Below are 25581 nucleotides of genomic sequence, written 5' to 3'. Positions count from 1 at the left end.
CCGGGGGTCTGTCTGCCAGCTGGGAGGGGTGCGGCCGGGTCCCTCCTCAGCGCTGTGAGCTGGAGCCATGAGCCACTGCCAGCAGCGCTGCAAGAGGCAGCTGGGCCGGGTGATTCGCTTCTTCTACCAGTTTGTCACCGGGACCCTCTCCCAAGGTAGGTGCTGTCCTGGGTGGCACAGGGGCTCTGTTCTGCGGGAAGAGGTCTCTGGTGGGCTCCGTGGGGTTGTTTTTGGGAGGGGGGTGGGGGTGTACATGCTGTTTAGGTGCTGAGCAATTCAACCCCAGGGGGAGCGGTTGCACTAGACTCCATGTAGGACAAAGCTGAAGATGCTCATGGGAGGCAACGAGGGACCCTGAAGGTCCCTTGTAGATGTGGAGTGATGGGAATGTTTTATCTGGGGGGTGGGGGCTGATGCAGAGTGGAGTGTGAAAAAGCTGCTGTGCAAATGAATCTCAGCTGGTCTGATCCTTCTGTGCCACACCAAACATCTGTTTCCTCCAAGTCTGGGGCTGTGCCCTCCAGCCAGCCAGCCCAGAGAACCCCTGAGTGTGCCCACAGACTGGAGCAGGGACATAACCTGGTGTCTGCAACCTCTCATGCTCCTGTCCTGGGATGCTATCTGGTCCTGGGGGCAGAGCTGCATCTGTCTTTGCTCTCTGTTTTCTGTCATAGCTGTTGCAGGACCCATGCCTCCCTGCCAAGTCCTTGCACAGCCCAGCCAGCTGGACAGGACCCTTTCTCCTAGGTGTGAGCCCAGAGCCACCAATGGGCATGTCTCTGGGAGGTCATCAGGTGTCTGTCTGTGTTGGGACCTTGCATGCCCAGCTCCTGCCCTCACCCCTGTGCCTACGACAGGTTGCCCTCCCCATGTTCTGGTCCCACCAGGAACCCCCGGGCCGACCATCTGGACCACAGTGATGCTGGGCAGGGACATGCCATGCTGGGAGCACAGGGAAAGCCTTGTTGGGCCAATGTGGCAGTGTCATGCCTTGGAGCAGGGCTAGCATCTGCACTGCCTTTGCCAGGACCCAGCCTACCTGGAAAACCCCTCCCAGGCTCTGTTCCCTCCTTGTCTTGGGGAGCCCCTGAGTTTCCCCAGCCTTTGCAGGTGAGGGTGCCCTGGGAATGCTCTTGTTGCAGCTCTGGGGCTGGGACTTGGGAGTGGTATCCATGCTGTGAACTGTGCCCAGCTTCTGTATCATCTCCCCACCCACAGGGACCCAAGCCCTTTGATGGCCTTGGGTGGCACTTCCCATCACTTTGCAACCTCATAGCCCCTTCAGGACTCCTTGCCAGCCCACAACATGGCAACAGGGGAAGAGGTGGCAGGGTAAGCATGGGCTGGACTGAGCAGCTTGGCAGGCTCTGGAGGCTGGGTGTACCCACAGGCAGCACCAGATCTGTCCCCGCTAGTTGGCTCCATCGGGCACCAGCCTGAAGTGGAGAGGGCAGAGGATGAGTCAGCTGAGGCTGGCTCTGGGTGTGAGGGGCAGAACTGCAGGTGACAGAGTGGTGCAGGAAGGGGACCTCAGAAAGCCCCATGCCTACCATCTGCAAGGATGTCCTACAGGTCCTTGTCCCCGTGTCCTGGGTTTGTCGCTGGGCACTACGAGGCTGGGTCTGTAGTGCGTGTCCCCCAGGAATGGGTCTCTGGGCTGGCCATGTGTGGTGCTGGACAGCCCCAAGGGCTCAGCCTCATGCTGTCTGCAACCCTGCCAGCTGTGCATGGAGCTGGGATGGGTGCAGGGGGCATGGCTGGAAGTGGGACACTGGGTGTCACTTCTCACCCTCTTCTCAGTGTCCTCCCACCTCTGGAACAAGCTGAAGCAGGGTGAAGCCCATAGCTGGGCAGCTCCGTGCCTCTGAAGGCTTGTAGCCTGGGGTTGGGAGTGGGATGTGGGGCTTGAGAGCAGCCTTCTCTCCTCTTCAGCATCCCCTCCTCTCCAGCCACTGCTCCAGTCCCTGTGCACTTGGGTCACCAAGATGCTATCCCTCCCCTCTAGCTACCATCAGCCCCTTGGGCCCTTCCAGGGGAGAGCTGGCTCCTCTGCCCTCCCGGCACAGGTGAAGAAGGTCCTGCAGATCTCACCACACAGGTTATTGGGTGGTGGCCAGGCAGGCCCTGGGGTGGGGCGCCCTCCCAGCTGGGTGCCCTGCAGAGCCAGCCAAGGACGAGTTGCCAATGGGGGGAAAGAGAAATGACTCAATCAATTAACCAGATTAAAACTGTGACTTCACCTCCCCAAAATAGCATTTCGCCAATATTTTAATGTGCTTATTAATAATCTGCTCATGCTCTGATTAGCAGCGAGGTAATAAGGGATCAGCTGTAACCTAAATTTAACTCTCCCTAATGGATGATGGCCCCCAAGAACCAAAAAAAAAAAGGGAGGCTCCTATCAATCAGGCTGCTCCCCCTGCCCTGCCCCAGCAGGTCACCAGTGCCCAAGGCATCTGGACAGCTGATCCCCAGCTCTGCCTAGGTACCATCACCGCTCCTGTGGCTGAGCTGGTCCCATGGCACATTTTGGGGTAGTAGTGCCTTAACACCCTGCAGCACCAGGCTAGGAGCACCCTAAGGGTAGCCACAAGGAGGGGAGAGCCTGGACATGGTTAAGGTGTGTGGTTGTCTCCCAGAGAGAAGAGAGAGAGGGGTCCTGTGCTGATTACCCTGCTCCCTCCCCAGCTGCTCCCGTCCCACATCAGGGGACACTCTCTTGTGCCCAGGTGCTGGGAGGATAGGGACAGGGAGCAGCCACCAGCTACCCGACAGCTGTGGGTGGTGCCCCGTGTGTGCCTGTGGTGTGCTGTACACAGAGCTGCTTTCCAGGCCAGGAACCCTGCTCCTTGGCACTTCTATTTATAGGCAGCGGGTGGCTGGCCGGGTGGTTAATTTTAGCTGGGTGCCAGGGCTGCACTGCTGGCAGTGCCAGGGAGCCAGGGCAGGGACGGCTGGGTGGGGAACGCTCTGTGGCTGTTATTGTCACAGCCCAAAGTGGGACAGGGGGCATGGACTTGGTGCCAGCCTGGGCTGGCCATCCTGGCACAGCTGTGCCTAGGGCAGTGCTACAGGGCCTGTCCCCCTCCCCAGTACTGAGGTAAGGGTGCATCTTTGGGCCACTTTGCCACCTTGTCCTGTGTCCCCTGTGGACCCTCAGAGTGGCTGGGCTTGGGGGATAGGGAAGGGCAGGGAAGGTGGACACAGATGCCTGAGTTCTGTGCTCTGAACAGGGCACAGCTGGGATGATGCTTTGCCCCACAACCTACGTATGGGTGGCCCTGTCCCCTGGCTGGGGCTGCTGGGATGGGACATCTTGCATGCAAAGATGTGGTAGAGCCAAGACCTGGGTTCAGCATCTTCCTCAGTCATGTGTCCCATGGGGTGGCCAAGGGGGCTGAGTATGGCCTGGGGACTGGAGGTGTCTCAGAGAAGGGTGCAGCTAGTGCTGTGGGGTTTGGGGTGTGTCAGTGAGCGTGCCCAAACCCGCGGTGGCACTGCCCAAGCGCACCCAGCATCGCAGAGCAGGAACCAGACTGATGAGCTCTGACCAGGCTGAGAAGAGCGGATGCTGATCCCAGGGAAGCACTGTGCTGGGGTGCAAGGGACGGGGTGCCAGTACCTCTCTGCCAGCCCCAGCTCTCTGGGCTGGCAAGGCTACAGAGACACCTTCCTTCAAGGCCCGGTGTCTGGAGCAAGGACGAGCGCAGGCATCTCAGCCGAGATCCTGGCGTTCACAGTCTGCAGCATCACTCCCTGGAGAGCCCTGCTTCCAGGATTCCCAACTCCACCTGCAAGGTGGCAGTGAGGGGCTGGAGACCTGAGGGTCTATCAGTGAACTCAGAGGAGCTGTTGGGCCGTGGTGATGCCCTGCTGGCCCCACTGCACAGAGATACAGCCACATGTGTAGCAAGCCCTGTCTGTTCTCTGCCCCCTACTTCCTTCTTCTGGCTGATGGTGCCACTCTCCCCCCGGGCCAGGAGGGTTATTTTTAACTGTTTGCCATGTGCTGCCTGAGCACAATTAAGGTAATTGGTTTGGGAGCCTGGCTCTCACACAACGCTCCCAATTACCTGCCTGCCTGCCCGTGCAGCCCCCCGCCTCCGTGCCCAGGGTGGCCAGTGGAGGACTGCTGGGACAGGGCTGCACCAGATAGCGTGTGGGGCTGGGCAGGGGACCTGAGCAAGCACAGGGGATGGAGCCATGGAGAGGACAACCCTACACAACGACAGCCTGCTCTATGCCTCCCTGATTGCCATCCTCCTCCTGATCTCCTATTGGTTCACTACTCGCTGCTTCAAAATCATCAGTGGCATTGAAGGTATGGGGATGGGGACACGGGGGGATAGGGTGACACTGGCTCATTCTGTCCTCTTCCACAAACCAGTCAGCAAGGCAAGCTGGGTGCTTGGTGTGGGAAAGGGGGTTGGGGAGCCTCCTCTCTAAGACACCTTGGTCTCCTCCTCAGTCACTTTATTTGTTCCTCCTAGTCCTGGTCTTGCTCCACTCTGTGTGAGAGCTGCCAGTGGCAGTCACAGGAGCGGCCCAGGGCTGCTCTGGGGTCATCCAGCTCCACTGTGCTGCTGGTGTCTTGGTACCGCTGCCCTCACTGCGGGATGGGGATGCAGATGGGCTCCCTGGTGCCTCCCACGCTGTGGGGGTGCCCAGTGCTGACACTGGGGCTTCAACCTGAATTTTGGGGCTCTTGGTCCCTTTAGGCATGACCTACATCTTTGCTCATCAGCTGGTGTGCTGGGGAGCTCTGTGATGTGGCAGAGGTCCTGGTTTCCTCATTGAAGGGTCTCTCCAAGGTCTGGTGCAGTGGGGTGCACAGGCAGGGGGCTTTGCAGCATGAAATCCCTAAGACAGGGAGCAGGGCAGGAGGGTTGGCACCAGCACTGTGTATCTGGGGACATGCAGGACCTATTATGCCTGGAGTATGTGTTTGTTTATCCATTCATCCATTCATCCATCCATCCATCCATCCATCCATCCATCCATCCATCCATCCAATCCATGTGACCTCTTCCTGCACAGCTCAGTTTCATGGATTTTCCCATGGCATGGCCATGGGTAGCTGCAGGGGCAAGGAGCCACCCCTGGGAGCAATGGCCCTTGGCAGGGTCAAGGGCAAAGCCCTGTCTCACTTCTGGTGTGGTATATATACTTTTGGTGCCCCTTCAAGCATCCCTTACAAGCAGCTGTGGGTCAGGCTCTACAGGTGAAGTCCCACATGTGTTCCCATGTCTCTCTTCCATCCCTGAGGCAGCTCCAGGTGGAGGAGCATTCCTGGGGACCTGGGTGAGCTGAGGGGAGGGATGCCCTAAAACACCCCCCAGCCTGTCTGGAGCTGCCTTTGGTAGCAGGGGATGTGATCCGGGTGAGCAGCTCTTGATGAGCTTGGGGGTGCTGGGAGCTGGGCTCTGGTACAGCATGTGGTGCTGGGATGTGAGACCAGCACAGATGCCTGGTGGGATCTTGTCACATGCTGGTAGCAAACAACAAAGGGCTTTTATTGACAGCCTCATCATGGAAATGAGCAATCCTGACATGCTGGGCAGTGGGTGATTTATTATTGTTCTGCCAGGGAGGCCAGCTGGCACAGGACAGGAAAGGATGGGTGTGAGGGCAGGCAGGAAAGCTGTTGCTCAGTGTGTGCCCTGCTGTGGTGCTCTTCAGCCCCAGCATCACATGATGCTGGCTGAGACAAGGGGGTGATGATGGTCTGCTTGTGTGAGCTGAGCAGGTTCCTTTAGCAGAGGAGCTTTCCCAAACCCTTTGTCATGGGACAGGCCCTGGCTTAAGCTGTGAGGGGTCCTCTGCTGCTGCTTTGGGTCAAAATCAGGCAGCATAAATATGCCCACGGAGTGCAGGGCAGGCATCAGCCTAGGGAGCAGCTGTAGGCTCAGTGAGAGAATGGGTTTCAACCAAGGCTCAAAAAGATTAATGGCTTTAAAAGTGCAGTTGGCATCAGTGAGAGATTTCCTCTGAGAGTGGCAACAGGCCTGCACTGCCCCAAAGGGACTGGCTCAGAGTGGGGGCAAAGCCAGCTGGGTGAAATCCAGACTCAGTGTCTGGAAACTCACCTCTTTCCAAGAAAAGGAACTGTCAGGTCTGAAAAGTTCCAGTCTGAGGCATGTTTCCCCAGGGAAGACTTTCATCTCTCTCACCAAGTTGCCTCTGATGCATCACTGGCATCTTCTGCTCATGTCAGAGTCTTGGGAGCACATCTCAGGCAGCCAGGAGATGGTAGCCTGGTAGCATGGAGCTGCTATGCAGCCCAGCCGTGCCTTGGCCTGGGACTGAGCCACCAGTCCTCTCCATCCTTGCCTGGTGTCAAATGCTTCAGGTTCTGGGAGGGGTTGGTGTGGGGCATCCCTTCTGAGAGCTCTTGCCAGCATCAGCCAGCACCTCTGCCATCTGGTGGGTGTCCCAAGATGGCATTTCCTCCCCTGTTGACATATTTTACCCACCAGCATAAAGACAACTGGAAGGAAGGGGGGCTCTCTGCCCTGGTCCTGTCTGTGGAGCCCTCTGTGGGTGCAGGGGGACCTTAGAGCTGGGCAAGGGGTCTGCCCTATACCCTGGGCATGGCCACCCTACCTATACCTGGGGTAGCAGCCCTTGCTCCTGGGGGCAGCAAGGCAGGGTGTGGAGCAGCAGTGTCACAGGGCAGCCCTGCTCCCTGCTTGTCACATTGGTGCTGGAGCTGGGACTGGTCTTGCTTCACGTGGGACTCATCCACCCAGGGTAGGCAGTGCCAGCAGCATCCCCAGGGGAAGATGTGAACTCCAAGGGGTTGTGAGCACTGGTAATGGGGCAGGGGCCAGCAGGCACCTGGCTCCCTGGTGATCCCTGTGGCCTGTGATGGAGCAGCCAGGCAAGGGCTGGATGTGGTAAAAAAAAAGAAGGAAAGAAGAAGCAGCAGGAGCCAGCACAGGAGCTAAACACAGCCCGGGGGCTGTGCTGGATGTGTGCTCCAGGCACGTGGGTGCCTGGATTCACCCTCTGCCTCCAGCTGTGGTGTGACCTTGGCTGGGTCCCTCAGTCCTGCTGGATCCCCAGCCCCTGCCTCCCCTCCTCTCCAGCCTGTTGCTGTTCTGCCTGCAGGTCTGTCAGTGTCTTAGGCATCTTGAGTGGCCTGTTCCCCTAGCCCTGCTCCCTGTCCCCTTGGCTCTCCCAGCAAGATGACCAGACCCATCCCAGTAGGTGGATGGTGACCTTGGCCCTTGCTGCTCTTGACCTAGACCCTCCCCAGGAGAGGGCTGTGGGGAGCTTGGGTGCTCAACCATGGTGATCCCCATGTGGAAGAAACTCATGTGAGACACAGAGGACAAGTCTGAGTCATCCCTATCCTGGATGTTTAGCCAGTGCCCAGCGTCCTGTCCCTCCCCATGTCCCCCCCGCTCCCCCCCCCGGGAACAGAGTGCCTTTTAATATCTGTGGCCTGTTTCCTTAGCAACTGCATTAAGCAAATCGATGGAGGTGGTGTCATTGGAATGGGAGGGCATGCCTCCTTCCCCCCTGGCCCCCCCATACCCGCCACCCCCCACGCCTCCCTCCACTTGGCCTCTCTCCACTCCTACTCCGCCTGGGCTCTCGGATGTGGCGCCGCGAGCCATTGGCCACAGCCCCACACTGACCCCTTGCTCGCCCACAGCTGATGACTGGTCCCCCTGAGCAGAGGGGTGGCAGCTGGTCCCTGCTCTCCTGGGAACAGAAGCCAGGGTCCCTGGAGATGCACGGTCCGGCAGCCGCAGCCCTGGGCTGAAGGGCCTCCAGGACTGTGGTGGGGAGGGGGCAGGGGGGTGAGGGAACATGAGATGCCCCCACCATGAACCTTGAAGGCCTTGAGATGATTGCAGTGCTGGTGGTCTTGGTCCTCTTCGTCAAGGTGCTGGAGCAATTTGGTCTCTTCGAGCCCGTGTCCTTGGAAGGTAATGGGTGTGGGCGGTGCTGGCTTCCCCGGGCATGTGGGCGGCGAGCGGTGGGTGCCTGGAGCTGCCCCTGAGGATGTGTCTGCATCCACAGGAGAGTCCCGGCCACAGTGTCCCTTGGCTGCTGTGAAGGATGAGCAGGGGTTTTCTGGTGCAAGGAGTGGAGTGTCCTGTCTGCTCTGTGCGAGGTCCAGGGACTGGGGATGTGGAGAAGGGACAGGGCTGGCAGGATATCTGCTGCACGGTGCTGCGCTTCGATGGGTGCTGTGGGCTGGGACTGTGTATGGGTGTGCCAGTGGGCACTAGGGTGTTTTTCAGCACCTCCACGGGCACGAGGTGTCCCCAGGGTCTGTGGTCACCTCACCCCCAAATATGAGGTGTCAGACTCAGCACCGTGCTGCAGAGCAGCCAGGCCTGGGCAGCAGTCCCTGCTGTACTTCCTGCTCCTGGCTCTCCCCAAAGTCCCCTGCGGCACTTGGGCAGGGTTGGGGGCCACAGGGGGTGCTAACTGTTGGAGGGACACAGGGGGTGCTAACTGTCAGGGCTGTGCAAAGTGCTAAGTGGTCTGAGTGTGGCACGTTTGGTGGAGCCCAAATCCACTCAGGGGCTTCTATGAGTGCTGGGAGGGGAGTCAGTAGCACTTGCTTGGGTGCTCCCTGAACTCTCAGGAGTGATGGTCGTGTGAAAGGTTTCCCTAGCCAAGCCCAGCCCCTGCCTGTGCTGGCAGATGTCCAGCTGAGTCCTGCCTGGCCCCAGGCGTTGAAGCATGCATGGACTGAGATGATGAGAGGCAGCTTGTCTGCTCCACTGGTGCCCTGGGATGCTCTGCTTTGGTTCTGCAGTGCTGGCTCTTGCACAGGCTGGGTGTGGTGGTAAACATCAGCTCTTGTCCATGCATAATGCTAGGGCACTCCGGAGCAGCACCCCTGGGCTGGACCTGAGGGTTGGCCATGCCTGGGGGTGGTGGGGAGGGAGCAGGCAGATGTGGGGCTCTCTCCCTCTGGGCCTGTGAACCTGCTTGCAGGATAGAAAAGTCTTCATTGCTGCTTAACCTCTTGCTTTGTCCTGTACTCTGTAGCAGTGCTCCTAGGTGGATTGTGACAGGAGGGAAACCGAGGCAGGCGCTGAGCTAACTTCCATGTGTCCTGCCTGTGAGCCCTGGGGAGGGCAGCAGACTGACTATGCCCAGGTTGGATCCTACCTCCCCAGTGCTGTTGGAGATTTGGCAAGTGCCACCCTCAGGCCCTGCTTTTCTCCTTTCCCTGTGCTTTTACTTCCCCATGCAGCTGCTCAAAGCTTTGGACCAAAGCTGGTGACATTGATTGCAGCTGCTCTGCAGCACACTGGCTTCACATTGCAGTGGAAAGGAATGATACAGAGAGCCCCTGGCCCTGGCAGCAACTCTGCTGGGAGGTACAGGATGAGGCAGGGGCCATCCCTTGACCTGCGTGATTGCTTCTTGCCTGAGCCCTGCTCACTCCACCCCATAGGGCACACTCCTTGTTCACTTGAAAGTGTCTTTTCCCTGGCCTGGGCCAGGGCAGGAGATTGCAAACAGGGTATCTGTGTCTAGGCATGTCCACAACAGCCAACATCCCTCCAGAAAGGACTGGGATGGACAGTGGCATGCTGGGGTCCTGTGAAGGACAAGCATTGCTGACAGTCCTCTCTTGACACGGTGTTACCATGTAGCATGGGGAGACACAGCCTGCCCTGTCCTTCTCCACCCACATCCCTGTTGTGAGGAGCTGTGGGTCCCTCTGGCCTGGCTGGAGATTTGCCCCACCTGTGGTGGTGGGAGTGGCATCCAAGTGAGCCAGATTGGAAGCAATTGCTCCCATCAGCAAAAGGTGCCTGGGGGGGAAGGAAGTGGGGAGAAACTCGCTGAGGTTGAGCTGAGCCGAGCCCTGGGCACCATGTGGGGAGTTCTGTGGGTGAGTGGCACTTTGGGATGGAAGTGAGATGCTGTTGCATTGGTCACCCCTGTCTTGGCTCAGGAGACAGCAGGTAGGAGATTTTGCTCTCTGAGAAAGGTCTCAGGCAGTGCCTGGGAGTTGGAAATGCTGAGTCCCCTCTGTAGATTGTTTACCAGCCATGCCTGGGCTGACAGTGACAGCCCAGGGACCAGAGTCTGAAACTGTACACTAATAGCTCAGGTCTGCTAATGGATGTGGGCTCCTCCACTCACTCTGAAGCCACTGATACTGCCTGCCATGCTTTCCCCTGCCCTAGCTGTCTCACCATGCTTTCCTTGCCCTCTCCATGCCAGTCCCTGTCTGTGCCTAGGCTGTGCTGGTGGTCTCCAAGGGATGGGTTGTGCTGGTGTCATGTCACCACAGTGATGGGCTGAAGCATCTCCAGAGGAGGGCAGAAAGATGCCTCAGCTCTGGGGAACAGTTCAGTGGGAGAATCTGGCAGCAAGACCCTGTCTGTCCCTGGGGTGATTGCAAAGGGGAGGAGGATGATGTGGGGGAACTCCAGGCTTGATGAGTTGCCAGGTTCAGATGTGCGAAGCCCTGAGCAACCCATCCTCTGTTTGGAGCTGACCTCCCTCTGAGCAAGGGCTTGAACAGGAGTGCTAGTAATCTATACCCCCTCACCCTGTTTCCTTGGCACTGTCTTCCCCTTGGAGCCTGCTGCAGCCTTGGTGGCATGGCACAAGCCACTGTCTGGCAGCAGCAGAGCATCTCCTGTGGGTGCACTGTGCTCCAGGGACGATCGATGCTGGAGCTGGCGCTGTTTAGTAGCTGGTTAATCACTGACGAGCTGTGTCACCCCACTGCTGCCCTCTGCCACTCTGCCTGTCCCCAGCCCGAACGTCTCCCAGCAGAGCAGCCCGAGCACTGCTGCGCTGCCCGGGTGGGGCCCCCAGCCCCCTGCCAAGAGCCCGTTTTGGCCAGGCGCTTGGGAGGGGGTAGGCAGCGCTATCGATTTTGGCTCCTGAAGCGCAGCATCAATAATTCAGCGCGGAGCAATCGGTCCCGGCTGGGAAGAGGGGAGGGCGGGAGGTCAACGGCGGGAGAGCCGCCGGCGCAGCCCGGCCCTAGATGAATATTAGATGAAGCTGCAGCTTGCTGTCGGCAGGATAACTGATTGCCTGCCCGCGGCTGGCAGGGCTGTCCCTACCTCGGCCACTTCAGGGTCTGTGCGTGGGACAGGAGGAATCTGGGGTGTCTTGGGAAGCATACGCTTCTCTCTGCCTTGCCCGGGGGGCAGCTGTGCTGTTACCCTAGAATTGAGGGAGAAGTGAGGCTGGGGAGGGTGCCAAACCCATGCAGAGCTTGGGGAGAAATCAGAGGAAGCAGCAACCTGCCTGGGTACCACTGGCACCCCAAAGGATGCCAGGCAGTAGTGCGTGGTGGCAGGAAGTAACGTGTCCACCTCCTAGAGTCTGGCTCGTGGTAGTCCCTCCAAAGAGGGGAGAAAATGAGCATCCCCACGGTGCTGGTGAAAGCAAAGCCCTGTGCCAAGCCCTGTTTCCCTCCTGCTTTTCAGGAACCCATTTGCAGAAGTGTGGTGTCTAGTCTGGGAGGGATCAGCCCTTTGGGGTGAGGTGCCAGGGATCCCTAGGTTCAGGACACCATCCAGCCTGGTAGGCTTGACAGACCTGAGAGGTCAAGGCTAGCTGGCTGCAGGTGGGGTAGATCTCAGAGCACTGAAATCCAGCTTGGGACAGCTGTGGATGCTCCAGGTTAAAGTTGGGGGATCCCTGGGCTGGGGTGCACCAGAGATTTCCCCATGCACAGTGGGTTTAACCCTTGCCTTCCCTTTCCCAAGCACTGGCAGGTTTTTTGTTGGCAGTAGGGCTGAGCAGGATCTGGTGGCTGAAATTGGGAGACAGCTGCTAGCTCATGGTGAGGGCTTAGAAGAGCAGCAAGGGAAGGAGCAGAGCTGTGTAGTTGCCATGGCCAGGCTCCAGGTTTGTATCCCAGCATAGCTTTACGCTCTGAGGCAAGCTGTGGTTGGGCTGCATCCGGCCAGCGCTGGGGTCTTGGAGAAGAGGGTCTCCTGAGGACCATATGCTCCCCTTTGTGGAACACCTCTCACATTCTCCACACGCAGGAACATCAGCCCTGGTCATCACCATGAACACAGCATGGGATACATTGTCTCACCCTGCCTGGAGATGCTGGGGAGGAAGGGCACTTGGCCCTGGGTCCACTTGGCTGCGACCCTCACAGATGGAGCCAGGGCAGGGCAGCTTTCCCAGCAAAAAGCTCCCCAGGGACTGCAGTGCCCATGGGCACATGCCCTGCTGACTGCCACTGTGTGGTGTCATGTCCTGCTCAGCCCAGCCAGATCTAATTAGCTTGTTGAATCTCCCTCCGGCCTCATGTTAATCACTTTTCATGTTGCTTCCCTTCCAATTCCCCCTGGCCTGGCTCACTCTCTGTTGTGGATGTGCCTGCAGAAGGGAACAAGGAGACTTGTCTGGACACGGAACAGGGACCCCACTCTGCTGCATCCTGCCCCAGAGATTTGCTCTGAGCCAGTGGACAGAGGGGCAGGAAGGTCACTTAGCTGTGGGGAGGGGAGAAAGTCACAGGCTGGAGGAGAGGTTGTAAAGCTAAGGAGCAAAGGAGTCTGTTGGGTCAGCCCTTCTCTACAGCTCTGCTGTCAGTGTCCTTGGAATCCAAAGGGCAGGTCTGGCTTGGAGCTGGCCTGGGACTTTCCAGCACAGGGTTGTGTAAGGCTGCGAGGTGCTGTGAATGTTCAGCGGGGTCTTCTTCACCTCTACCTTGCAAGGGGCAGGATTAGACCCCAGGACTAGGCATTGATGGGAATAGAGCTGCCCCAGGCAGGGCTCAGTGGGGTTGTGGACTCCAGAGCACAGGCAGCAGGAGGTCCCATGCACCATCTGTACTTGGCTACTGCATCCCTTGCCTGGGACACAGGAAAATGTCTCACTCCCCATGGGTGCCTGCCCTGGGGCTTGCTGTGCTGCTGGAGCAGCGGGTGGCCAGATCAGAAGCAGCTTTTAGGTGAGTGATGCATAGAAAAATGGTTCTAAGAGACTTTTTAACAACCCCTGCTGCTGGGCTGGGGTCTCTGCCCTGCTGCCCATAAGTCCAGGGCTTTGGGTGGGCTGCCAGGAGCCCCACTCTCGCTGGCCAACCCCCCCATGCTGCCCTCCCTCCAGGCAGCATGCTGAAGTGGAGTGGGGCACGTTTCCCTCCAGCAGCAAGCCAGGTACCCAGGGCTGGCAGCCCCCACCAGAGGCTCCTCCACCTATCACAGATCTGCCACGTAGCTGTGGCTTGCTTGCCGGTGCAGAGAGCTGTGGATGTTCCCATGGGAGGGGAAGAGGAAAGAGGTGAGGGTGGCAGGTGTCTATGGAGGTGACTGGCAGACAAGGCTGAGCTCTGAGTTAGCTCCTTGTGCCGTGCCATGGGTACATGCAAGATGGGGGCACTCCTCGGGGGCAGGTTTGGTGGTTTGAGATGGAGCAGAGGGGCTGTTCTGGGCACGTTTGGTTCCTGAGCTGGGTAGCAGCAGTGTCTGGGGGCTTGGCTCCAGGGTTAGTGCCACCATGTGCTGCTGTTGGGGTAAGAATTAGGGGTAGGGGAGCCACCTTCACAAACTCACTGGTGCCAGCTCTGCAACCCGCTGCCATTTCCAGTGCTGTGGGGTACCCATGCTATGCTGTGTATGTGCAGAGGTGCCCTGGGGTGAGAGCTGGCCATTAAATCCTTTGGGCAGTTGTGTAGGCCCCCTCCTCCTGGAGGAGGTTGTGTCTGGTGAGGGTGGAAAGGCAGAGAGCTGCACGCTGCTGCTGTCCTGTCTCCTTTGGCTGCCTGCTTGGCTGTGCCACAGACAGTCTCAGCTCAGGTAAGGGCTGCCAACATGCCTTACACAGTGTGACTTGGGGTTGGTTTGTCCCCATTCCCTCTGCCTCCTGGCAGGTGCTGGAGATGCTGTGAGATGAAGGAGCTGCAGGTTGCATTCTCTGAGATAGGTCTTGGAATGTAAACTGTGATGGGAGGATGTGTGGATAGAAGTGATCAAAGGAGCAATTAGTGGCTGAGCAGATGGAGGGAAGAAGAGTCCTGTGCCCAAGAGGTGCTTGCAGCCTGCTGGTGATGGAGGATTTTCCTGTGCTGCCTGGAATCTGGCTGGGCTGTGGCTGGGGCATGCCCAGACTTTGTCCCTGTGCCTCACTGGGAAGGGTGTGGATGACATTTGAATCATGAGTAAGCAGAGCACCAGCTCTCATCAAACACACTGTGAGCAGCCAAGAGTAGCTGCTGCTTGGCTGGGACATTTTTTGTGTAGCTCCTCTGCTACCTTGGATGCACCAGGCCCTGCTGCCAGAGATGTCTCTGCCACAGACGTGGTGATGGGGACAGGGCAGGATGTGCCCCTGTGCCTGTGTTCTGCAGCAGGACAATGCACATGGCTGCCCCAGCTTTGCAGCCAGGTGCTGATCTGGGAATGTGTGTGGGTCTGCTGCTGCTGGGGGGTGCACATCTTCCACCCATCACGATGATGCCTGCATTGGTGGGTTACTGAGAGTGAGGGAGGAGTTTTGGCACAGCCTTCTGGTTTGCTGTTGTAGGGTCTTTTCTAGCAGAAAAGTGGTGTGGAGGGGTCTCCCCAGCCAGCTGTCAGTGGGAGGGTGCTGGTAGCTGTGGCTCTGTGGCAAGAGCAGGGACATCATTATGCACTGGGCTGACACCAGCTCCTGCTTTCTCTAGGCATGGATTCTCCCTGGGAAGGGGAGTGTCAGCCCAGGACTCTGCAACCCCTTGACATGGGGGCACTGGCTGCATCCAGCCCCCAAGGACAAAACAGCTGCTGGCAGCTCACTACAAAATGATCCACAACCATCCTGGTGATGGTCACTGCTCGACTCAGGGACCCAGAGCCACTGTCCAGCAACCTCCTGGGTTCACTTCAACAGCCTGTGGCACTGGGGATGGGAAATCCTTTCCTCTTTTGGTGCTGCCCAAGGATGAAGGCTCAGTTGGTGTGTGTGTGCCTCTTTCAAAGTTGCTGGGCTGTAGAGTGATGCATGGGAAGTGACAAGCCACTTAACCCAGCAGACCTCCTGCAGATAAAACCCTGCCAGCTCTTTCTGTGGGCTTGTTTTGTGCCAGCCACTTGATGGCCCTTGCAAAGGGATGGAGGGCAGAGCAACACATCTGGAAAAGGAGCTGTGGCTGGCAGGGACAGGGCTTGGTGCTACAGATGTCTCATCTGCCCAGCAGGGCAGCATGTGGCCAGGCTCCACTCCCCATCTTTGCACTGAGCTGCTCCCTAGCAAGGGGGAGCCCAAGGAGTCCCCAGACTTACTCACAGTTTAGATGCTGGGGAGAGAATAGGGATGGTGCATCCTTCCCAGAAAAGCCCTTGGGCACACCAAAGCCAGGACAGCAAAACCCCAGCCCTGGACACTCCTCTCCTATTGTTGAGCTGCATGTGCTGAATGTCCTCCCTCCCTTGCTCTGGGGCCCCTGGAATTGGGCCCTCTTCAGTTTCCTCCTTAAGAAAACACCCATGTTCTTTTTTTTCCTTTTTCTTTTTCCTTCTTTATAACAAACTAAAGTGTAACTTGCACCTGACCTGACCTACTGCACGTGCCTATACCTGCTGCCCCTGTGAGTCCAACCAGTTTACTCTCTGTTGCATCTCTTTCTGTGTGATTTCCCTCCTGCCATGCTCCCTCCCCTGGTCCCTCACCCTGATGTTGGGTGCTGTTCTGCCTGCCCTGTCCCTTCCCCCTGGCTGAAGGGACTCCTTCTGCCTCCCAGGTCTGTTCCCACAGCTCAGCTCTGACAGAGGGACCTGGCCCAAGAGCATCTTTGCAGGCTGAAAGGTGCAATTTCCCTTTCCCTCTGCAAATTAAAGCCCTGGAAATGTGGCTGGGACAAAATCCTGGTTTATGCACGACTGATACCCAGTTCTAGGAAGAAAAAGTCCTCTTTCCTCACCTGCCTGCACATCTGGGACCAGTGCTGCCAGTGCCAAGATCCTGGCCCTCACTCTTGCTCCTGCTACTCCATGACAAATGCCAAGGTATGCATTCATGGATCCCTGTGTGTTTTCATGTCACTGGCACCCTGCTGTGGTTGCCACTTCCCTGGGTACCAGTTTGTCCTCTGAGCAGCTTTGTGTGATGTCCTGCTGGGACAATGACCTTCTGGAGCTGTTCTCCATTGCCTCTAGCCTACTGCCTCGGTCTGAATTCAATGGGTTCCAGGTCCTGCCTGTGACCACATGGGGCAGACCTGCCTAACATGTCCCTATCCTGGAGCTGGGTACCATGCTGCACCATTTCCCCAATACCTGGGGCCCTGCCCCAAGAAGCCCACTAGAGAAACAACCCCCAAACCAGGGCTTGGGACTCACAGGTATCATGAACTGCTGCTTGCAGACGTCCAGGGTGCTTTGGAGCAAACGTGGTGTCAGAGGAACCCCAAAGGGACTTTGCACCTTTCTCCTCATTGGTGCCTCTTGCTGCAGTCTGCCTCCCTTTGGGAGGCCCAGCACAGCCTTCATCCTCTCCTCTTCCTCCCCTCCCTGCCTGCAGTGTTAGTCCTGTGCTGAGTTTGCTGGCTTGAGGCTCTGCGGGAAGGGAGGGAGTGGGTCTGCAGCCCTGGGGCAGCCCCAGCTGGGAGAGATGGGGCTAAGCAGAGCAACTGTGCTCTGGATGGGAGAAGAGAGGGTGGCAGTGGGGTCTCTGCCCTGAGAGGACCTGCTGTTAATGCAGGGCCACTTGGAAGCAATGGCTGTAGGCCAGATGGATGTGGCCCCTCACCCTGCTCCATAGCCTGGCCGAGACAAAACCCTGAGCCCTCTTCCCCCTCTGGCTGTCTCAAAGCAGGTCCCTGGGCTCGGATCCCAGTGCCGTGCTGGGGCAGGGGTGCATGCTGCAGTCTGGGCTGCATGGCTGGGTTCTGCGCATGCTTTGCCTTCAGCCATCAGGTACCAGCAGGATCAAACCCGGCCCCAGGCTCTGGGGAAGGTGCAACACCTCGGCTCAGCTGCAGGCTGTTTCTGGGGCTCCACCCTGCTCCTGCCTTCTTGCACAGCCTGGAAGGGAGTGTCCCCAGGGAGCAGGTATTTAACCTCCAGGCTAAAGGATAGTACCCAGCCCGAGTCTCTGGGCTGCTAGGTGTCTCCACTGCACCTGGAATGCTCTAATGGGGGGTGCAGAGGCTCTGGGTGTGGGTAGCTCAGCAGGGTTTTCCCCTTTGCCAACCCCATCCTTCCCAAGGAGAGAAACTCCAGTGCCGGGTTTGTCCTGGGATGAAGTCAAAACGCTGAGTAGGGCCTGGGCTGGGCTTTGCCTTCCTGCTCCTTTGGCCTCATGCTGCATGTGCTGCCTCTGCCCCTGCTCCCCCCGTGCCGGGTGCCCAACTCTGCTGCCCGCCGGGTCCAGGGGCCGCTGCTCTGTTAACTCTTCTTCAGCTTGGTGACTCCTTCTTTCTTCCAGGCAACCCACCAGGCCAAACTAAAAAAGCGCTGAAGCAGCGATTCCTCAAACTGCTGCCCTGCTGTCGGCCCAAATCCATCCCCTCGCTCAGCGAAAGCAAGTGCTTCTTCTTGCCTTTGTGTGTGTGTGTCCCCGGCGGTGCTGCTGCCTGCCCCCCTCCCTGACCCTGCCTGTGGGAAGGGGATGCCTGCCCTGGATTTGGGGCTGTCAGGATCAGTCCTACCCCTTCAGAGGGGTCTGATCCAAGGGGCTCTGCGCTCACTTCTGTACTCGCCTGCTTCCGGGCTGGTTTTGCCCCTCTCCAGCCGCCTGGAGCGGCTCCTGCAGGATGCACAGCAGGAAGACCTGCTTTGGAGCTGGGTCAGGGCAGCAGGACCCTCCTGGTGCTGGTTTAAGGGCTGGGGGTTTCTTTCTTAAAGTTCAGTGTTTGTTTGGAGATGGAGACATGATGGGAGGGGGCAGAGGGGGCTGAGCAGGGAGTGAGCCCAGAGTCCCCCACCTGCCCTGCACCAGGTATGATTGGCCCCTTGGTGAATCCCATCCCCTGGCCGGGGTCTCCCCCTGCCCTGCGGTGCAAGTTGATCACCCCTGAGAGAAGAGGTGAGTATGGAGGGCAGGGGATGATCCTCCCCATGGAGGGGAGGTACCTGCTGTGGGGCTGCAGTGGGACATAGTAATGTTGGCTGCTATGGGCAGGGGTCATGCATCTTGTCAGATGATGGTGAGAAGCCATCACTAAAGGAGGGGCACAGCAGGCAGGATAGGGTCTCAACAAGGGCGTTTGGGACTGGGGGTTCTGAGGGGCATCTCTTCTGCTGGATGTGAGCACTAATGAAGCACAGACCTGTAGGACAACCAGTGTCTCAGCTCCATGGGGCAGGTGCCTGTGCTGGTGGGAGAAAGGGAGGTGAGGAGCAGGATCTCAGTACTGGGAGGGTTTCACATCCCCTTTCTGCACAACCCGGGTTGTACTAGAGGCCGGGGGGCTGCTGCCCAGTGTTAGCTGCTGCTCTGTCCCTGGGGCGCGTAAGGGGCAAAGACCCAGCTCCAGCTGAACAGGGCAACCCAAAGATGTGTTGCCCTAGGCAGGTGTGCTGCACAAGGTGCCTCTCCTGCCCCCTGGCAGGGCAGGGCATGGCAAGACAGTGCTGGCCTCAGCTGCCCCTCTCTTCCCCTGGATTCCTTGCAGACAGCGTTGAGGATGAGTTTGAGCTCTCCACCGTCTGCCACCGCCCTGAGGGGCTGGAGCAGCTCCAGGAACAGACCAAGTTCACTCGCAAAGAGCTACAGGTCCTGTACCGAGGCTTCAAGAATGTGAGTACCCGTTGACCAGCTTTGTTAGCTCCCATTCTGCTGCCATGTGCACCTCAGTGGGTGCTTTGCACCTGGTGGTGCCCAGGGTTTGCGAGTTTTCAGGACCCTGAGGTTGAAGTTTATATCAAGCTATGGCCTGATCCCACCTCCAGGGAGCTCAGTGGGGAGGCCTGATCATGTGTTCCATCCCTTGAGTGAAGAGAGACCCCTCTGTGGGTGCCTGGGATGCAGAGCCCTTCCAGTGAGGGGTGCAGCCCACAAAGTCAGGGAGATGCTCCAAGCAGCTTTACTAGCCACCCTACCAGGCAGCACAGGGCTGGAGGGTGAGGTAGGGGAGATTTAGGGGTATACTTAGTCCCTCTTTGCAATGTGGAGCTGACACCATGGCTTGCCCTGGCAGGAGTGCCCGAGCGGCATTGTCAATGAAGAAAACTTCAAGCAGATCTATTCACAGTTCTTCCCGCAGGGAGGTGAGTATCCTTCCCCATGCCCTGTGTGGGTGCCTCTGTGGGCCAGGGGGTCACACAGAACCCCCTCACACTGTTCACTTTCCCCCAGACTCCAGCACGTATGCCACCTTCCTCTTCAATGCCTTTGACACCGACCACGATGGCTCCGTCAGCTTCGAGGTGAGCTGTGGCTTGGCAGGGTGTGACCCCTCAGGTACTCGTGGGCTGGGCTGAGCAGTGCTGCTCTTGCAGATGGGTGATGATCTTTCCAGGGGCTGGTGGAGTTTATTGAAGTCCCAAAGGCAGTGGAAAACCTGTGAAAAGCAACAAAAAGATGGGTCTCTATATTTTATGGCTAGTATCTTGTAGCTACCCAGACTGACAGGCACAGCCACGGCTGAGACTCGCTTTGGCCGAGCCCCAGCTCCTGATGCACCTTGTCCTCTTGGGTGTTGTCACCCAAAGGACTAGTGCAGGACATATTTGAAGATAAGCAATCAGTTTGTGCCCATAACTGCCATCTGCCTGCCTTATTTCACCCTCGCAGGACTTTGTGTCTGGGCTATCCATCATCCTGCGTGGCACCATTGACGATCGCTTGAACTGGGCCTTCAACCTCTACGACCTGAACAAAGATGGCTGCATCACCAAAGAGGTGGGATGGGGAGGTCCAAACTGCTCCCCGGGGCTACTGCAGGTGTGCATTCACCAAGGATAAGGGCAGGACTCAGGGGTTTGGCTGAGCTCTGGAGGAGGGCTAAGGAGGTCAGTGTTTACTAAGCCCAGCTTTGCAAACAGGTCCTTCGTGGTCTGCTGGCATTGGTGTGTCTTTGAGGTGAAAGGTAGATGAGGGGTGTGCTGCTGTAGGGCTTCATCACACATGCAGGCACACTTGTGGCCCATCACTGTGCAAGGAGCTGGCAGGAGCATACCTGAGTATGGCACAAATCCTTTAGGAGCATCATGAAAAAGGTGTGGGTTGAGGACCAGGCGGAGGCAGAGCCCCATGCTGACCCTGCAATCCTGCTCCCCTTCCCTCCAGGAAATGCTAGACATCATGAAGTCCATCTATGATATGATGGGAAAATACACCTATCCGGCCATGAGGGAGGAAGCACCCCGGGAACACGTGGAAAACTTCTTCCAGGTGAGCTGAACGTGTCCTGGGGAAGCAGAGGTCCAGCACAGAGCCAGTGACTGTCTAAAACCTGGCACAGTGCAAGAGAAAACCCTCCACAATGAGGATGAAGCAGGGCTGTGCTGAAGCCAGGGAAAGAAAAAGGCCATCCTGGTGCTGCTGGGTGCCTGGGGGTGGCTGTGGCCGGAGTGCACTGTGGCCAGCCCCTGTGGGCCCCAGGCACTGGGCCCTGATCTCTCCCTGTGGCTGTCCCTGCCCTCCTCCTCATGCTGTGCTTCCCTGCAGAAAATGGACCGCAATAAGGACGGCGTGGTGACAATTGAGGAGTTCCTGGAGTCCTGCCAGAAGGTAAAGCCACCAGCAGCTCTGCTCTGAGGCTAGGCCACCTCCCTGTCCCCCAGGGACTCTACCCCTCCCATCGCTCTCCTGGCAACCAGAGCGTCAGCACAGGGCAACCAGGAGAAAGGCTGGGCTTTTGCCGGGTCAGAACTGCCATGAGGGCAAAGCCAGGTTTTGATGGAGCTGCTCAGGCTGCTATTCCATGCCCAGCCCACTCGCTTACCACCTTCTCTCCACAGGATGAGAACATCATGCGGTCCATGCAGCTCTTTGACAATGTGATTTAGCTCCCGGTCCTGCCTCCAGCCGAGCTCTCCTGCCACTGGGACCAGAACCTGCTTCTCTCTTGACTCTTCCTTTGAGCCTCCTCTCTGCTGGCTGTAGACACCACTGTAGGAAAGGGGCCTCCCTTCCCAGAGACACAGTCAGGGATGAGATCTTCCATTCCACCTGAGCTGGCTCCATTTTCCTTGGGGGATCCCAAGCAGGTGTTCCCGGACGTCAGAGCGTGGGCACGGCTGGCGTGGGGCAAGAATTTGGCCTCGATGGACCCTCCCTGCACCCACTCCCAGCAGGGAAGCCACAGCCTTGGGCTGTGCTAGAGGCTTCCCCCGTGCACAGCACCCCGTGCAGCCACGGCTCCCCCTCCTCAGTCCCAGGTGTCCCCAGCACCAGCTCCAGCCCAAACCCTCCAGCGATGCTATCTAGAAACCAATAGAGTCTTGCAATGGGCACCAGTGCCTCGGCTTCCTCCCCTGCCCTGGCCATGCCCTGCTGCCAGGAGTGTCTAGCATGTCAGCCATGATCCACTGGCTACCCTCCTTGCTCAGCCCCTGGGCTTGGTAGGTGGGCAGAGGGGCCATGCCTGGAGAAGACAGCTGCATGGGCACTTGGAGTTCATCACTGCATGAGCTGTAGGGAGCAGTTCCTGACCCGGGGGTGCCCAGTCAGACCTAGGAGGCTCATCCTGACATGGGGAGAAGGGAGACTAAAGGGACCATGAGGTGCCTTCTTGTGGTACTGGTCTCCAAGGATAGATGATGCAGGGCTGGAAGCGCTGCAGCTTCAGCCCTTGTCCCTTGAGTTCGGGCTACCAGTGTACAAGGGACCTCGGGAACCCGTTCTGAGGCTCCCACTCCTCCCTGAAGACATAGCAGCCAGGGTATGGGGACATATGAAGGAGGGAAGTGTGCTGAGCTCTGCCCTTGGGCCTTACAGCCAAACTCCCAGTACTGTTTCCTGCTAACTGTCCCTTGCTCCCATGCCCCACCCCATCTAGGGAAGGTGGGGAGTGAGCAGTGGGGCAAAGGGGCATCCCCACAGGGGCATCCTGTGCTGGCATATGGCTGCACTGGCAGCTCCTCAGAGAGAAAGTTGGGGCTGGGGCTGGCCAGGAGTCATTGCTGTGCTGCTGATGGCCTGGAGGGTCACCTTGGGGCAGGGCAGGCGCAGCCCCTTCTCCTGGCATGGTCATGTGAGACCCAACTTGGGACCCCAGCAATGCAGGCAGCACCCTGGGGCTCCCCATGTCTTTGTCACCACCAGATCCTCTGAGCTGGGTGTTGCAGGCAGGCCTGTCCTGTCTGTATACCCCTCTGAGTTGTAGCTGGGACACTGATGCTCATGGGCTAATGACCCCATGCCAGTGCCAGAGGCCCCTCTGTGCAATCCCACAGGTACTGGGCACACACCCAGTCCCAGCAGACTCCAGCTCTGCTGCTCCAGCCTCCACATCCTTAGCAGCCAAGGGCAATTTGGACCAGGCTGGGCTGCAGTGTCTGGGGTTGACGGGGAAGGTGTGAGGAAGACTAGTACCCATGCTGGTCTGGGCCCTAGACCCAGGCTGCATCCCTGGTGTGGGAGCTGTTAGAATGGCCCCCCTGGGCTCTGAGCCAAAGCTACAAGGCTGTTCTCCAGCAGAACCGTCCCTGGCCAAGCCCTTGCAGACATGATGTGTTTTTTAGGTTCATTCAACACGTTGTTCATCTCACAGTCCTGTTCCTGGGTTTGCCATGGGGCTGAGCTCCCACCTGCAGTCTCCTAAGGGTGGGAGGGCAGGTATCCTAATCCTTCCCCCTCCTGTCTCCTTCTCCATATCCTCCCTCCTCCCAGGTTTTCTGGGGTGCCCACTGTCCCCTGCCACGCGGAGCAGATGCCGCCTCCTCCCTCGCACTGCAGGTCGCATGGCGTGACCCTCTCCCACTCCCACCCCAGGGCATGGCAACCCACGACCCGCTTGGCATCTCCAGTCTGTATATTTTGTATTATAACAGTATTATGGGTTAAAAAAAAAAAATAAACCAAAAAAACCAATAAACTCTAACCACAGTCGCTATGCACACCACCGTTAAGTCTCTGCATCTCTCAGTAGTCTGGGGGGGGGGCGAGGTGGGAAGGGGAAAGCGCGACTGAAGGTCTCTGCAGCAGGTTGTCAGCCTCTTGGGAGTGCTGCGGCTGCAGGACTGTCTGGAAAGCTGTGTGGGGGGACAGGGTGTGTGCTGGTCTGGCCAGGGTGCTGACCAGCCTGGCGAGGCCCCCTAAATGTGGTCTTTTCCCTGCTGAGAAGCTGTAGGCTTTAGGTTAGTGTTAGGTCTCAGGCAGGAGGCTGTCAAGTGTGTTTTCTGCTTGTGGTGAGATGCTGAGCTCGGGAGCAGGTAGCCAATGCTCGGATGTGCCATGTAAGGCTGAGCTAACGGGAAGATGGTCAGGTAACAACTTGAAGAGGTAGGTATGGGCTGGAAAGGGATTTTGCTTAGGGATGTGAAGTGATGGCCAATCACTAGCTCTTGGAAAGGTGCAGCCTTGAGAATTGGGGGAAAATGTTTTGAAGTAAGATAAAGGTGGAAAAATAGGTAGGTAAGCATGAAACCAGCAGAACAGGATAATTGACCTGATGTGGGAATGTGACACTCTCCAGCATGATGCAAACTGTGGTCCAGGAACTGAAAGCTCAATCTGAACAGCTGCCTGGAGACCCAAGCATCTTAAAAAGATGGGCTCTGGCTATGGCAGGTATTACCATAATGGGACTGGGAAAGCTGTGAGGCGGATCTTTCCACAGCCTCTGGCCCCCCCAGGGACCTTTTTGACCTGTTGGCAATTGCCCAGGTGTGGCAGTATGAATGGGCCCAAGCCCTCTCAACCCAGCCTTCCCAGTATATCCTATCCCCTGTGGGCTTTGCTTATCTGGTGGCTGTTCAGGGAGATGCCATCTGTGAGCTTGATGTGTCCTCTTGTGGCATAGGGATGCTGTGAGCCACCAATAGAGTCCCTTAGGTCCTTTTCCCCAGAGTGAATAGAAGAGACCAGTGCAGCAAGAGGGAGAAGGGTGCTGTGGGGTTCACCAAGCCTTCAAATGCTCTTTTAGCCTTTTCACACCGATTCAGCAAAAAAATAATCTGTTTATCTCTGTCCTTGGGCAGGTCTGAAGGGAAGGGGCTGAAGGCAGGGGGAACTGGAACAGTCAGATCGTTATGAGAAGTTGCTCTGTCAGGCAGGACTTAGGACCAGGGGTCTCTAGTTAAGAGGTTGCATTTAAGGGTGGGTAACAGCAATGTTGTCTGGCCTATGCTGAAAAGTAAGGTTAGAGCTGATGGGTATTTGGGAAAAGGGAGCCTTGTGTTGTAAGCCATCTTTTCCCCTTCTTTCAGAGGAAAAAAAAGGAAAAGGAGTTATGTAGGAAAACAGCTGAGGGTGAGGCACCTGATACAGCCTGAGGCAGGGATTCAATGCAGCATCCTGAGTACTACCTGGAAACACAAACATCTTGTGAAAGGATGAGATCCCAATGCTAGGCCAACTGTTATGCCAGGATCAGTTTGGCACGATCAAAGCTGCAAGGGTGATGCAGACTGTAAGGACCTTTGTGACCTAGCAGCCAACTGCCCAGCTCTGCATACAGCAGTGTGAGTACTGTGTATTTTCCACCCAAATTCTGTGCATTTCTCCTCTCTAATGCTTCTGTAAAGTTACACATGAATGCAATTTAGCTAGTTACTACTTAAGGTGGCAGTACAATTGCTATTCTTGCTCTTTGAAAGCTTTAGACTGGATGTGGTGGTACCAAGAGATGCCCCTTGGCCAGGGTCCTTGTTGCAGCTTCTGGCAAATGGGTATAGATGGATGCAGCAATGCAGCCATCTAGGGTTTCTACTCATGGCAAAACATTGTCATGGAAATAAGCCTGGAGCTGGGTAGGGCTGAACAGTGTCTGAATCTGCAGAGGACGCTTTTAATCAGTGTTCATTCAGCTCAGTCAGATTGGGCTGAAATGTGACTGCCACGATGCCTGCAGGCTTTCTCCAGTCATGCTTCACAAACTAGGCTTTCAAGCAGCTTTTTGCTCACTGGTTTCTCATGGGCTGGTACCTGCCACGGCTTCCCCAATGCTAGGTGGGCTGAAACAACTACCTCACCCAACTGCATATAGCCTCACATGGGAGGTCTTCTCAGCTCTGTGGTCTCCAACTTGTGTTCTGGGCTCTCGTTGTTCCTAGCTCCACACGCTGTCATGTGGCTGGAGCTCCTCTTTGGAGAGAAGCCGTCTGACCTCAGGCCCTTCTCTGGTTCAGCTTCGAGGGCCATCCTTCAGAACCCTCACAGCTCGTTCCCGGCACAGAAACATCTACAAGTGTACCACCAGCGGGGCTGTGCTAGGAAGGGGGGAGCAGCTGTGGGGGCTTTTCCCTTTGCATCCCACCCTGCAGCAGGGACTTAGCGGATCAGTCTCCCACCCCTGTCACAGCCCCAGCAGACCCTACTTAGCTTCCGGGCAGGCGCCGCCAGAAGTAGGTCACAGCTCACCGCAGCCCCCGGGCGCCTCGGCGCTGCGCAAGCGGGGCGCGCTGTCCGCTGTGGCGCGTGCGCAGGGCCGGGGTAAACACTTGCCGTCCCACCCACCCACCCCCCGCAGCGCCGCTTCCCTACACAAAGCGCAAGGCGCGTGCGCGCTCCCACACTCCGCACCTG

General features: G+C 57.6%; 1 protein-coding gene across 6 annotated transcripts in view; it reads left to right on the top strand.

The window, feature by feature from the left end:
- KCNIP2 (potassium voltage-gated channel interacting protein 2) overlaps window positions 1-21931 on the top strand; it is a 43632-nt gene extending 21701 nt beyond the window's left edge. For 2 of the 6 annotated variants that reach the window (XM_054163928.1, XM_054163929.1), the window contains exons 2-9: window positions 17374-17469; window positions 18563-18687; window positions 19088-19157; window positions 19246-19316; window positions 19684-19791; window positions 20179-20283; window positions 20560-20622; window positions 20853-21931. In XM_054163928.1, the coding sequence (XP_054019903.1) occupies window positions 17374-17469; window positions 18563-18687; window positions 19088-19157; window positions 19246-19316; window positions 19684-19791; window positions 20179-20283; window positions 20560-20622; window positions 20853-20900 (686 nt within the window). In that variant the 3' untranslated portion in view covers window positions 20901-21931. Of the gene's footprint in view, window positions 1-9; window positions 156-7276; window positions 7938-17373; window positions 17470-18562; window positions 18688-19087; window positions 19158-19245; window positions 19317-19683; window positions 19792-20178; window positions 20284-20559; window positions 20623-20852 lie in introns of those variants that run through there. The other 4 variants (XM_054163927.1, XM_054163930.1, XM_009908116.2 and 1 more) reach the window with 4 other exon arrangements.
- The last annotated feature ends 3650 nt before the right edge of the window (window positions 21932-25581 follow it).

This window comes from Dryobates pubescens, chromosome 8, assembly GCF_014839835.1.
Source record: "Dryobates pubescens isolate bDryPub1 chromosome 8, bDryPub1.pri, whole genome shotgun sequence".
NCBI lineage: Eukaryota > Metazoa > Chordata > Aves > Piciformes > Picidae > Dryobates > Dryobates pubescens.
Note: the sequence above shows the minus strand (reverse complement) of the source record. Positions and strands in the feature narration are given on the sequence as shown.